At 36.3% G+C, this 14,794-nt stretch overlaps 1 protein-coding gene across 3 annotated transcripts in view; it reads left to right on the top strand.

Moving 5' to 3' along the window:
- EML5 (EMAP like 5) overlaps positions 1–14,794 on the top strand; it is a 101,476-nt gene that overhangs the window by 74,589 nt on the left and 12,093 nt on the right. For 2 of the 3 annotated variants that reach the window (XM_088167452.1, XM_088167450.1), the window contains exons 29-38: positions 1,015–1,144; positions 1,833–1,931; positions 3,832–3,852; positions 6,634–6,807; positions 7,711–7,919; positions 9,828–9,985; positions 11,868–11,982; positions 12,459–12,647; positions 12,846–13,018; positions 14,348–14,510. In XM_088167452.1, coding sequence (XP_088023578.1) covers positions 1,015–1,144; positions 1,833–1,931; positions 3,832–3,852; positions 6,634–6,807; positions 7,711–7,919; positions 9,828–9,985; positions 11,868–11,982; positions 12,459–12,647; positions 12,846–13,018; positions 14,348–14,510 — 1,431 coding nt within the window. The remainder of the gene's footprint in view (positions 1–1,014; positions 1,145–1,832; positions 1,932–3,831; positions 3,853–6,633; positions 6,808–7,710; positions 7,920–9,827; positions 9,986–11,867; positions 11,983–12,458; positions 12,648–12,845; positions 13,019–14,347; positions 14,511–14,794) is intronic. The other variant, XM_088167451.1, reaches the window with a different exon arrangement.

Below are 14,794 nucleotides of genomic sequence, written 5' to 3'. Positions count from 1 at the left end.
GATTTTGTTTTGTCAGAAACTGATACACCCGTGAATACATTAAATGATTGTTTTATTCTAAATATGTCAAAGGTGGAAATAGAGGATAGTGGGTAAATAGCAGAAAAAGTGGGAGAGAACTTTTTCTTGTAAATAAAAAAAAAGACTGTATTTCTTTTTTCTTGCAAATGAAATGGAGTATGACTCAGTTCTTAGTAATCATGAAACTTCAGAATTGGCTGTTGAAAGCAGGATGTCTTGTTTAGATAACTGGATTGTTAAAGGGTATTGTTGCTAATAAAATGAAACTTTTTTTTATTCTAATCTTCTTAGAATTTATTTTAAAGCTTCATTTTAAATTCATCACTGATAAGAGTTTTAAAAATAATTTTTAAAATTCTATTGATGATGAGTTTAGCTTTGGCACCATTTTTTTCATTACATGGGAATTGCAAATAAATATACCAATTTTTTTATTAATCTGAAGTAAAAATTTCATCTAACTTTGGAAAATGCAGTTCTTTACCAACCCAGTTATTGATTCTGCAAAATATTTGGTGTAGCATAATAAACAACTTTTGGCACCAGTGCTCTAGAAATTTTAGGTTGTAATTTAGGTTTCTAATTGCTGGCTGAAATTTAATTGTGGGCAAATGTTTGTCATTCGTTTCTTAGTGATTTCTGTGTTAAAAAAACTTTATTCTTCACTGCACTTTATTTATTTATGTGCATGTATACTCTTTCAGTGTATATATATGTTTGTATGTATTCTATGTGCATTCTGCAGCGTCCCCCTGAGAGGTGTGAAAGGGTGTGTGTATATACACAGATGTGTGTGACAAGAATGAGCAGATGTGCAAATTGACAGGGAAGCATGAGCTCGGTTTCTGTCGGCTTGAGATGTTGTTAAACTCCTTTACTACATAAAAGGAATTACTACATAAAAGTAATTAAAAAATAAAATCCTACAGAAGATTGTGATGTTCTTAAATGCTTAAAATTTTGAATGTCAATTGTTGTGACTGTCTTTTTTAGGACCTAATTTTGGAGCTGGTGTTTGGGTATCGAGGCAAGGACTGCAGAAACAATGTGCACTATTTGAATGATGGTGCTGATGTAATTTATCACACTGCATCTGTTGGGATCTTGTATAATGTGGCAACAGGTAGGAGAAAACCCATTGGAGGGAAAAATGTTTCTTTGCACATATGGAGTTATAGTTTATAAAGTAATTTATATGCTTTAAATATTGTAAAAGTATGTGGGAAAATATTATTTGTTGTTAAAATTTCAATCTGTATATTCATAATAGCTGCAAAAGCAAGCAAGTGTACTGAAATGTTCCTGGTGACTGAGCTTTAAAGGAAGTAGAGATTTGGTTTTTTGGTATTAGCTTTCTGAAATTTGCATGTTGAAATTATCATAGAAACTACAATAGCTGAACAATGGAGTAATAGTAATTTAATTTTTTTTCCTAAGAATAAGTTAATATTTTTATTTGATTTACTTTTCAGTCATCTATATCACTTAAATTCCTTCCCAATAACCCAGTGAGTTTAGATAACTTAGATAACTTAGATAACTTAGACCTTTGAAAAAGTACACAATGCCATTTTTCTCTGAGGTATTTAAGCAACTTGAGGGAATAGTTTGGAGTTACTGAGTGCTGTGTGTTGAAGTCAAGATAAAAAGTTAGGAGTTTCTGTTTTCTGGTTTTAAACTTCCAAATGCAACATGACCATAATGCTTTTTTCTAACAAATATTATAAATTTTCAAACATTAGGCATGTCTATGTATGTATAAATGTTTTAATTAAAGTTGAATTAGGGTTTGGTTTTTTTCTTATTTTTAGGCTCTCAGTCATTTTACCAGGAACATAATGATGATATTTTGTGCCTCACTGTGAATCAGCACCCCAAGTTTACCAACATAGTGGCAACTGGCCAAGTAGGTATGTTTGTATTTTTGTGAAAAGGATTAACATAACAGCATGCAATCAGGGCCTTATAAATTCATGATAAATCACAAAAATATTTGATTATGCTATCTCCGTTTGTATGAGTGTTACTCAGTTACCTGTCCTCTTTATATGTTTCTTTGAGTGTAATTGAATAAAGTTGATAAAATATTGAGGCATGAAAGATTAAACTTATCTTCTGTTTGGAGTGTTATCAAAACTATTTTCTCAGAAATCTTAAGCCCCATTAAATTAATCTGGTTCTATTGAACTATCAGCTTGTGTTAGACCTTCCAAAGAGTCATAGCCCTTCCAAAGAAGCTGAATAGAGCTAACCTTCATTTCTTGAAACACATGTCAATCTTATGTAGGTTTTAGTTCATCAGGTACATTTTTAATACCTACTTGGTGGTTGGATATGGTATAGTGGTAATATTCCAGGCAGAACCAAAACCCTAATGGTGTTCCCTATAGATAAATTAAGATTTAGAGGGAAAACGTAGATATATTTCATAGTGACATTAAGATCTATGAACTAACCAAGTTTAAAAACAAAAAGAAAAGAAAATAATTTCCCATTTTGCATTAGCACAGCTGGTAGAAATTGCTGTTTCTAGATTTTGTAGAATAGTGATTTTTGTAGCCCTACAATCTGTTTTTCAAAACAATGTAGTTTTCATATCTTCTGTTGGTTCTCAGCAGATTCAAACCCACATTATTTTCTTCAGTGCACAGAGTACAAAAAAACCCCTTATTTGATTTCAGCCAAAATAGCTTTTCTTTTTCTTTAGCTTTGTTTAGAGGTTTCATGTAAGTCCAATCAGTTCTGTGGACTTCATTACCTGCTTTCCTGTGTTTTTGGATTTTTAGGTGCATGTCTCATTAAAATTGACTCACTGATAATACTAACTGCTTAGCTAAAATAGCTTCCTTTCTTGGTGAGTTTCTTGCCTCAGATAATTTTAAACAATTTTTTAATGGAAATAAAAAATGAGTAGATTTTTGTCTATGGTTTGATTGCAAAGAACATTTGCAGGAATAACAAACCTTGTATTGTCTTTGAGAATTTGCTTATTCATCATAATTCTTAATCTGGCCCTGTTTGCCTTTATGTCAGGAGGAATTTGAAGATTTTTCTTCTACAGTGTTCATATTACCCAAGACAAAACACAAGACTTAACCCTATTTTTATTTTCATAATTTAAAACTATGAATTCTATTATCAATTCTACATCAACCAGCAGTAGAACAATTTTAAGTGTTTTGTAATGTGAATTAAGGCATACAAATCGGGGACAGATGACACTTAAAACTTACATATACTTTTAAAAAGAGAATTAAAAATAAGCTGGCAGTGAAATATCTTAAAACAGCACTTATTTTTTTGATTTTGAAGTGATGTTAAGGAGTGTATATACTCTATAAAGAATATACTTAACCACGGCTACTTTCCCTACTGATATGGTTGGCACAAATAGTGTCACTGTCATGATTTAAATCTTCAAAAGATTTATTGAATCATCAGGTACTCAAATGCAACTTCTTTTTTTCCCACTTAATTTGTTAAATTATCAATGGCATGAAAAAATATGTTTTTCATTTACTTTGGCTGAGAGAGACCCAACATACACCAAAACTAAATTTTTGTGTTGTAGCTCAAAATGGAAATCAAAATATGTTCGTTCATTCAATATATTCATTCTGTGATCTATTTCTGATGTGACCTCCTTTTATCAGTAATTACTCATCTTGAACAGCAGTGTTGGTGCTGCTGCAATGTGAGAAGATGATATCAAGGTGTGTGTTAAAAAATTACATGGGATGTGGCATATATTTTCTTTAGCACTTATCTTATTTCTGATCTAATTATTTTTCTGCTGCTTTTCCATTACAGGAGACTCAGCAGATATGTCAGGTAAGGGAAACAAAATTTTAACATCTTCAGGTGTAGTTAGTCTAGTAGCCATCTGCAGCTTTATAGAGCCGTAAGTGATGTGAATTCATTTTTAGTTTATTGAATCCCATGTATCAGTCTATTACTGTCAGCACTGAATATAAGTCAAAACAGCTCAGCATACTGTAAATATAGAAAAATTAAAAATGTTAGGAAACACTTAAAAACTGCTCTTGTTGAAGCATATTCCCTTCTTATTGCTTAGTGATTAGTGAGTTCTAACACATACTGCTACTGTAGCATTCCTGTGTGTGCTTGCCAGTTTTGTAGATGTGTTGGGGCTGACAACATTTGGTTTAGACCTTCAATTGTGGGTAATTTTAAATATGCATTTCTAAAGTAAATTCTATTGAGGAGGCCTAGGTGACTGAGTGAAAAAACTAATCACCTTTCACATTTATGTACAATTGTCATGCGGTTATTACCACTGATCCAAAATTCTTTTTATGATGTCAGTTTAATTTTTCCTCTATCATTTTGGGTCTTTGACATTTTGACAGTCTTGACAGAGATATTTTTTATTATTTTTTTTTCAACTGTAATTGTAAAAACTCATCATCATCATCATGTGTGAATGAGTTCATTGTTGAGCAGCCATAATTGTCTTGTGAAGAATCTTCAGAGATGCATAAATGTGTGGTCATGTGTACTAGAAAGTATAATAATCTTCATGTGGATCTAAAGCTTGTTCTGTAAGAACAAATGTACATTGACATCTTTAATGTGTGTTGACTTCTCTTAAATATGGCAAATGGTGCTTGCTGTAAGGATGGGAGGAAGAATATAGGTACCTTTCCCCCCACTTTTAACCTGTATTTAAAAAAGCAATGATGATATGGATATTTATATGAAAGAACATCTTTAGTCCTGCCTGGATACTTTCCATGTCTCATATGCCTTCTTCCTACTGCAATTTCAGTTTAAGCTTGTGTATATTACTAAATTCTGTTGTCACTGAAGTGAGCACTCTTTTTTCTTCTTTCTGGAACCATTAGTCTGGAATCCAAGCTGCTGCCTGCTTTCATTAGAAAGTTGAATAGTTTTACTTAAAATTTATTGATGGCTATTTGGCATTCTTCTTATTGACAACTTTTGCTTTTCTAGTTCAAATTTTCAGTTGTCTACAGTGATGCAGGGGGTACTTGAAGCAGTAATGTTTGTACTAGGCTGGAATGGCAAATAAAGTTTCCTAATGACTGGGTGTAGATTTGGTCCACCTTACTCAAGATTTTTTCTTTTCTGCCAGCCCATGGTAGCTTTATCTAACTGCTCCCAGGAGATGATGCCTTAGAACCCATCTCTTGTGAAAGTGTTGAGTACACAGGTGGGATTCAGTGTCAGGACAGAGACTTTCAGAAGGACTCCATCACACAGAAGGACTCGAGTCCTTGTTCTCTGTCTTGCAGATCTTGCTCTGAAAGATTTTACCAGTTTTTATTCAGGAAAACTAAGTGCGAGTTTCTGCCACCCAAAAGAAAACTTTTGGCCGAGGTTATAGGGCAGGTGCACAATTCAAGGCTAATACAGAGTTTTGCCAAGGAGAGTGTTGAAGACTGAAAAACAATTCAGAGCCATAATAAAGCTTTCCCTTTCCTCAGCTTCCCATAAGAACAGCAAGGACTTTGATGACAATTTTTGGGAAGTGCTAGTTGCTGTCAACTCCTGCCCTTTCTGTTTTAATGGCATGTCCATACTGCACTGTGGTACCTCTTAAAAGCTGGTGATAATAGCATGTTGCTGCCATGAGAGGAAATTACAATGGGAAATAAAAGAAATGAGGAAGTTCCAAAGACCGTTTTGGAACAGCTGTGGAATTGTGCTCAAAAACTGTTTCATGTGGCTGAAATTTTGCCTAAGTCCCTGTGCCTACTGTTTCCCATCACATTCATTTCCTTGAGGGCCTAGATTGAGCTGATTAGAAACACAAAGCATGAATCCAGAAGAGAATTTAGTTTATGTGAGTCTGGGTCGATGACAAGATCCAGTAACCTACAGACTATGCAGTCAAACTTGTTAGAGATCAGAAGTGATGAAGTTTGAGAATATTGCTGTCCTGGAAATGCCTTAGATGCTGCTCAGAGATTGTAAACTATATTCAGATTGCAAGCCCTTTTGAGAAGTCATTGCGTTTGGGGAAAAAAACAGCTGTCACCACAGTATTCACAGACATTAATAGCATGGAAAGACAGTTTATACTTCAGAGAGCTTGCATCTAAACAATGCAGACTCAATACTGTAGTTCTTCTACATCAGTAAGCAAGCTGACAATTTGGCTGATGCTCTCCTTAGAGGGCAAGCATTTCAGACAGGTGGACATTTTGTAGAAAGGAGATTTTAGCCCTGCATTGTAAACTGATTTCTTTGTAGCTATCATGTAGAAATTACATTCTTGATGAGTGGCTTTATTTATGAAGGTTTTTAAGTTAGAAGGCTGCTCTACGTTTTACTAAGAGAAAAACAGGAGTAAACAGCTTGCTTTTAGAGCTTCTGTTGTGCTTCACAAGTCACATAACAAGTTAAGCAACAGTGGTAATGAGGCCAGCTTGTTCATCCTACCTAATGATCCTGTTTGTCGTTAATTGATTTCCAAAGGGTGGCCAAAATTTCCTTTCTTTACTTTCCTTTTTTCCCCCATCTGATCACAACAATTTTGTCTTATTAAAAGGTACTAACTGCTTCAATAAGCAAATTATTACACATCTTCAAAATGAATACTAATGGCATGTTTTTATATTTGTGCAGCTACAGCTCCTTCTATTCACGTGTGGGATGCAATGAACAAGCAGACACTGTCAGTACTGCGGTGCTACCACTCCAAGGGCGTCTGCTCAGTCAGTTTCAGTGCCACTGGCAAACTGCTGCTGTCCGTAGGGCTGGACCCCGAACATACCATTACCATTTGGAAATGGCAGGAAGGTAGGAGAGACACTGGTTTTGTAGAAGGTGTTCACATTTTTAGAGATATGTTGGCTTGAGTCAAGAGGAATTGTAGCATTAAAGCATCGGCCGATCAAAAATTATTACAATAAATGCTGTGCACTCTGCTCTGCACAACAAGATGTAAAATAGATGTGTTTACCCATTCTAGTCACTGCTGAATATATCTCCATTGAAACTATTGTGTTAAGATCAAGATAGTTCACTGATTTCCAGCAAAAATAATTTAAGTTTTTTTTTTTTAATTGTCATCATTATTATCATTATTATTTTATTCTTCTCTAAAGTCTGATTACTGACTAGGTTGTCATACTCCTAAAATTTTTCCCAAAAGTTGCAAATTGCAGAAATGAGTTGCCAAGACAATTCCTCTATGCATCTTATATAATTGTTGCCTTAAGCTATGCTACATGTTTTCAGATCAGCTTTGATCTGCATTCCTCATTTAGGCTAAAAAGATTTGTGCTCCTTTCCTTGTCTCCTTTCTGCCTGGCAAAGCCATTCCCAGATTATGGACCTGATTCTTTAGTTTTAGAGATTTGCTTCCTCTCTCTTTGGGGATTGCTGTTGATCAGCTAGTAACTCTCAGAATTTTGAAGATCAGCTATTAAGTTAATAAAAAGTGATCTTTCACAGCTTGTCTGATAGATCCTGTGAGGATGGATGCAATGCCAGATGTGTATTTCTACAATCTTAGGTAGGGTGAAGGATGTGTGGTCAGAACATGTCTGTGTTCATCTTGAGGATTCATAGACATTCAGAAGGGCAGCTAATGATCCCAACTGAGGAATCTTCATATGGGTCAAAATTATTGTAACACTTTTTAACCAGAAATGTGTATTTTTCTCATCAAATTCAAAATGTCCATTTTCTTTCTGCCAGGTGCCAAAATTGCCAGCCGAGCTGGTCATAACCAGCGTATATTTGTAGCAGAATTCAGGCCAGATTCAGATACACAGTTTGTTTCTGTGGGAGTAAAACATGTGAGATTCTGGACGCTGGCTGGAAGAGCTCTCCTCAGTAAAAAAGGGCTGCTGAGCTCCATAGAAGATGCCCGCATGCAGACGATGCTTTCTGTAGCTTTTGGAGCGGTACGTACTTCAACAAACCACCTGAATGTGCATAAAAACAAACTTTTTTTACCCTTCTGCCTTTATTCAGTTCGGTGAGACTTTTTTTACCTGCTAATGAGTGTATCAGTTGTTTTATTAAATTCAATTTAGCATTCCTAATACCTACCTGCTAGTTAGAATTGTACCAGCTTTCTTTAGAGTAGAAAGGACAAGACTGTGGGTCTGTATGTTTTCTGGAGAAATAAACATAGATGCTTTGGACTGATAACACACTGCTTGTTATTTAATCCAGGTAAAACAAAACTGAGTCTGGAGTGCAGGAATCAAACAATAGAAATTAAGCTGATTTTATGCCCACCTGGAGGGGATTGTTTTGTAATCTGTATATGCTACTGCCCATGGGTAATCAGAGAGCAGTCTTGTCCTGGGGCATTTGTTTATGTTAGACACTGTTAGACAACTGCAGTAGGAGTTTCTTCTGCTTTGGGGGTTTTTGGACATGTGCAGGCCATCCTGCTAAGTTCCACAGCCCTGCTGGGTCTGGAGTTGCTCTGCATGAGCAGTACTCATCTCTTCAGCTGGGCAGAAAGCCACAGCTACCTTTTGTGGAGTGGTCCTTTGCTTTGATTTCCTGCATTTCTGTCCTGTTTGACCATCTGCCTGTTTAGTCCAGACTGAATTTACACTGATTTTGATTTTTGAAACTCTAACTGGGCTGTGGTTTCCTTTTTTGCTACACTATCTCTTACACAGTGGTGTCTGCCTGATTTAGATGAAGGTCTTACAAAAAACCAAGATATTTTCCAAATAATAACGGTTACTGATGCCCAGCCCAGGCATTAGTCAGCAGTTTGGGAAACCTCTGTAAACTTTCTTACAAAGACAGGTTCTTAGAGAGAATCAGGCTGTGTGCTGCATGGCCTGAAGTTTGGTATGAGGTTTGAGGATGTAGAGCTTTCAAGAATTTTGTGAAAAGCTGTGCAACCTGAATAAAGCCAAACCTGATGTGTTCTCCATACTTCTGTAGGGAGCAGTTCTAGGAGTGCTCTTCTTGATTTTGTCTCAGAAGAAGCTGGTTCAGCTCTCCCTAAACAGAATTTGGAAACAGCCCAACAGTTATGCTGTGAGGATGATCTGAGGATCTGCTCTCAACTTCTTTTCCAGTCCTCTTTTACTTTATTAGAGCTACATACACGCACTTTAAAAAAAAAAGAGGATTTAGATTATCAACCCACTTCAGTCAAGGGAAGTGTTTGTGCCGCATATGTAGTGATACTCTTGAAAGATGATAATACTACACATGATACTGAATTTGAGGATTCATCTAAGTTACTAAACCATTTTGCTCAATATCCAGTTCCTGTTGGAATCCTAATAAATAGCCCTTTAATTTCAGAGGTAATTAAATTTATTACCTTTCAAGAGCAGGAAACAGAAGAACAGGCAGATTTTAATTCTAAGTCAAACTGTTTTCTTCCTGAACTACTGTAATCATGTGAGTCTCTTCACCTAACCAAAGAAATTGCTCTAAACATAATATATATAACAAGGAGGTGCAAATTGCCTGCTTGTGTAGAATATCAGTACTTACTGTGGTATTCTACTTTTTTTGCCACATGTTGCACGCCTGATAGGCTGAAAGCATAAATAACCATATGACTGAAGCTTAAGTCATTGCATTTTTTCTTGCAAAAAGGAATGCAGTGGTTTTTTTCAAGCTACAAGAAAGCATCTTTCACACTTCAAGAAGGAATATAGTAGCTCATTGTTGTGTTCCTAGACATGCTTATTGCCTCTTCCAGTTTCCTCTTCTGCAGCAGCAAATAAAGCAATTTAGCCTCTAAATGCAAATGGTGTTTATTTCTGAATGTTTTTCTCCCTGCTTTACTCAGAATCAGATGATGAGTATATTTTTCCCCTTTTCAGAATAACTTGACATTTACAGGTACTATCAGTGGAGATGTTTGTGTTTGGAAGGATCATGTGTTGATACGAATTGTGGCCAAGGCTCACAATGGACCTGTTTTCACAATGTATACCACACTAAGGGATGGTTTGATTGTTACAGGAGGCAAAGAAAGGCCGTGAGTCTTCTTTTTTCCTTTTTTTCTGCATGCACATGTACTCTTTAAAAATGAGTTGGTTCATCCCATCAACACTAGTTGAGACATTAAAGGTAGAAGGAGTAGTCCCTTTCAGATCCCTGATAGGTGTTAAGAAAAAGAGCAGCCACCATCTCTAAAGTGCAGGTAACCCCATATGAGCTTCAACTAGCTATATTTCCCATTTGTTATTATAAGACAAAGCATTTAGTCTGAAATTTTGAATCACAGAATGGTTAGGATTGGAAGAGGCCTTATAGATTTTCTAGCTCCAACACCTATTTAGCTTTAAGCATTAAAAAGTTACCTAGTCCTTGCGAGTTACTTCTTTCACTGAAGATGTACTGAGGTTGTTAACCCACGTAATTTGCACAGTTGTGATTGAATACATGAATGAGAAATTTTATAGCAGTATGATCCACAGTTTCTTTCAAAAGAGATATCTGCTTAGTTATGATGGCAGAGGCAAGCTGTCTTCTCTCAAATCTAAGGCACAGAAAGGTACTTTGTTTCTGGGGTTGCAAGCACAATATCTCCTCAAGCATTTTAATTCTTTTGGTGCCTTCCTAGTGATAATAAAATGCTTCAGCTGTAATACAGTCCATCTCATGACATGATAGTGCCCCATTTTTCAGGACACAGGCCACTTATCTTTTCAGACCCAACTGAAAACTTACTTCCTTCTGTGCTTGAAATATTTCCTTCTACTATTTATAAATGTTGTTGTGATTTTATTTGGAGGATGTTGTCTCTACCACTTAGCTTCAGAGGCTCTTAATAATTAGTATTTGACCTGAAACAAATAGTAATGAATAACAATAAGAACCCAGAATTCCTCTCCTGTGGCAAAATGAAGTACTGACAGTATGCAAAGCAAATTTTCATTTAGGAAGACTGCATGCTTTTTTCTACCTTAGTTGAAGTTCAGCAGCCTGTTTTGTAAAATCTTCCTCCTGAGTATAATGATCAATCATATGTCAAAATAGTGCTAGTGGGAAGCAAAGAACATACTACTGCAAGGAGTATCAATTTATAATTCATTATAGTTCTTCTAGTAATAATAATAGTACAAATCAGTAATTGTGATTAAACATTCTGAAGTTCTGTTGTAAGATTATTCAGTAATCAAAGCTGTAACACAAGCAGCTCGATATTGTGGAACACTGTGTTTTTGTTTCTGTTAGAGGAGTTTGGAGACAGATAAGACATGTCCCAGCTCCACTGGAAATGCCAGATTTATCACTGTTTCAATAAACATTACCTTCTTTTTAGAAACTTCTTTTTATTTCAATGTGTTCTGTACTGAAATACCAACCAGGGTTTTTTTTGCAAGTGGGAGGGAAGTACGTAGTGTTTTCATAATTAATACCTACTAGTCGTGTGTTTTTTCTGCTGTATCTGTGTAATTTATTTTACAGCATTGAAAATAATGGCATTTTTACAAAAGTGAAAATCTTCTGTCATTGATTTCACAGAAGTAAAATACATACCTTTTCTGTTTCTCTCAACTATAATTTGAAAATTTCTGCCTGATTATTAAGATGGTGGCTTGCATGCTTAACTGTTCTTTTCATTAGACAAATTCCCTCAGAGCTGCTCATTCAGACTAAGCTTAGCAGCACCCATCTTTCAACTTGCTCTGTAAAGTAGAACAGTGAGGACTTGGAATCAGTTTGTCTTGCTGGACTGTGAGGCTCAGCATGTCAGCATCAACTGTTCAATCAAATTGAATCTTTAACTGTTCAAAACATAATAAAATGCCTTATTTGCAGTACAGCACATTAAATAATGTAGTTCTTTCCTCTATTAATTGTCCTTTTTGTGCCAGCTGTTACACTCATGGTTCTTCCTGATGTTTTCCTAGTTCAAAGGAAGGAGGAGCAGTTAAGCTGTGGGACCAGGAGCTGAAACGATGTCGTGCCTTCAGACTAGAGACAGGACAAATGACAGACTGTGTTCGCTCTGTTTGTAGAGGCAAGGTAAACAAAGCTGCTGCCTGGAAAATGAAGCTAATAATCTGGGTTGGTCTCTAAAGATCACATAAATTAGTTCTGCTTTCTCTTATAGCTAGTATTTGAAATTAAAGGCTGAGCTAGAAGGTGTCTGCTGATATTGTGGCAGAAAAACATCTACTTTGTGAGATCTCATTCTCTCTTAGGATAATATTCCATATGTATTTTTATTAAAGACTAATTAAGGATTTCTTTCCTATTTTCTCTTCACACTTCAGATATCAGATATCAAATGACAAGCAGTAATTCAACCAGCATCATGGTATCTACAGAGCTTTGTACTTTAATAAATCAGAGGAGTTTAAAAAATAAATTTTCTTTGATTCTTTAATAACTTAAGCAAACTTTCTTGAGAGAGCTATAGCTCTAGATGATATTTTAATTACTATTCATCATGAGAAGTTAATATGTTTTATCAGAGAATTCTTTCACTGTTGTTCAAGGGGAAAATTCTCGTTGGGACAAGAAATGCTGAAATAATTGAAGTTGGAGAGAAAAATGCTGCATGTAACATTCTAATCAATGGTCATATGGATGGACCCATCTGGGGCCTAGCAACGCATCCATCCAGAGATTTTTTCCTCTCTGCTGCAGAAGATGGCACAGTAAGGCTCTGGGATATTGCTGAAAAGGTAGGTGTTAGAGAATACCTGTTTAGGAAGAGAGAAATAGACTCGTGATGGTGTTGCATACTTGAAACTTGTTTTTATTGTATTCTGAAAATAATCAATCTGACTCTGTTAGCATGTTAACAAACTATTAGCATAAGATGCTTTAAAAATATGGACAAATAGTAACAGCTACTATTCTGGGTTTTTATTTCTTCACAGAAGATGCTGAACAAAGTCAGCTTAGGACATGCAGCTCGTACTGTTTGTTACAGCCCAGAAGGTGATATGGTAGCTATTGGCATGAAAAATGGAGAATTTATTATCCTGCTTGTGACCTCTTTAAAAATTTGGGGGAAAAAAAGGGACAGAAGATCAGCAATTCAAGATATCAGGTCAGAAAATGTAATTTGTGGTCTATTGTAGTATACTGGAAATCTCTAATATTTTGTTTTTTTAAAATACAATTTTGTGTTCTGAGGAACACTGCAATGGTATTTGAGAGATCTGGAATCAATGAATGAATTGTGGAGCTTGTGTGATTATGCTGATACTAGGAATAAAAAAGAAAGAGGAGGTATATGGAGATAAGAGATAACATCAGTCAGAACAGCTGGTGGTGTGGACAGCAGTGACGAGTGGTGTCCCCAGGGGCAGGTGTGGGGAGTGGTGCTGTTTGACATCGTGGTGGCAGGGACAGGGGGATGTGGTGGCAGCAGGGACAGGGGGATGGTGGTGGCAGCAGGGACAGGGGGATCGAGTGCCCTCAGCAGGTTCGCAGTGACACCGAGTGTGTGGTGAGCACGGCAGGCTCGAGGGAGGGGACTCACAGGAGGTAAAATGGATCAGAAACTTAAGAGCTGGAGACTGGATTGTGAGAGAGAATGGAAATCCCAGTCTGCCAGTTTGCTGTTTGTTGTGTTTGTTAGAAAGGAAATAGAAGCAAATTTTGCTTCTGTTTCCTGAGTGGAGGAACAGGCTGTTTTTTTCTGTGAGATAAATTGGTTGTAATCAGCTAAGGAAAGTTTTGGAGAGCAAAGTGTGATGAGAGAGAAATATAAGCAAAGAGAGACCTTGCAGGAGAGCTCTGCTAGGAGTTAGGAGATTGCTGGAGTTGGAAAAGTGTCCCAAGGCATGTTTCAGAGAGAATAGAAATAAACTTCTCCAGTAACACAGAAGTGGCCGTGAGGGATTTGTTCACTCAGGAAGCTACTGAGTTTCAAGACTAGAAAGGAAAACTAGAAGAAAGAAACCAGTGTGCAAAGATACATTGGGCAAACAAAAGGCTTGATTTACATCTTTTTCTTCAGTACATTTCATCTAGAAGTTCTGGCTTTTCTTCAGTTACAGCACTTCAGTTTTCCTGTTTTTAACCTTTTAAGTATAGCATCAGGGAGTCAGAGTGTCATCAGGGGGATGTCACAAGTTGTTAGACCGTGAGATAGTCATGAAATCAGATAATGAACAGAGTTATTCAAGAGATATTCTCAGTTCACTTATATGTACTCTTATGTGTAATTTTTACCAAAACTATTGCCACCTTCTGCTGGATATTCATTCCCTGAAAAATTAATTTCAAAAGTTATTTTGCTTAGCAAACTGAATAATCTGCCTCTTTCCAGTTCTGATAGCAGATACTTGAAATGCAAATTTCTGTACTTCTCATATATTATAATTTGTTGTAAGTGCCAGCTTGTGTTAATGAAGCCCTTTTATCTGTTCAGGTTTAGCCCAGATTCTCGTTACCTAGCAGTTGGTTCCAGTGAGAATGCAGTGGATTTTTATGATCTGACTTTGGGTCCTACACTAAATCGAATCAGCTATTGCAAAGATATCCCAAGTTTTGTGATCCAGATGGACTTCTCTGCTGATAGCTCTTATCTCCAGGTATCAGTCATTAATTGGTCAAGGTACTGAATGGAAAACATACTCATGGACAGATACTCTGCAAGTATTATCCTTTGACAACTTCTAAGTTTTGTAACTAAATGTTGGATTATGTTGCTCTCATTAGACTTTGTTGTAGTGGTAAGTGGATGCCTTTGTTTTGAATAGTTTTCCTGGAGATCAAATACAGAAAATAAGCAAAGAAACGAGAGACAGATTTCAAACCTCCTGTGATGTGTCTCCATGCCTTTTTAACTCTGATGCTGATGGGCTGTCTTAAAAGA

Source organism: Sturnus vulgaris, chromosome 6 (genome assembly GCF_052056855.1).
Source record: "Sturnus vulgaris isolate bStuVul1 chromosome 6, bStuVul1.hap1, whole genome shotgun sequence".
Lineage (NCBI taxonomy): Eukaryota > Metazoa > Chordata > Aves > Passeriformes > Sturnidae > Sturnus > Sturnus vulgaris.
The sequence above is the reverse complement of the archived record's forward strand: the minus strand, read 5'-3'. Positions and strand labels throughout refer to the sequence as shown.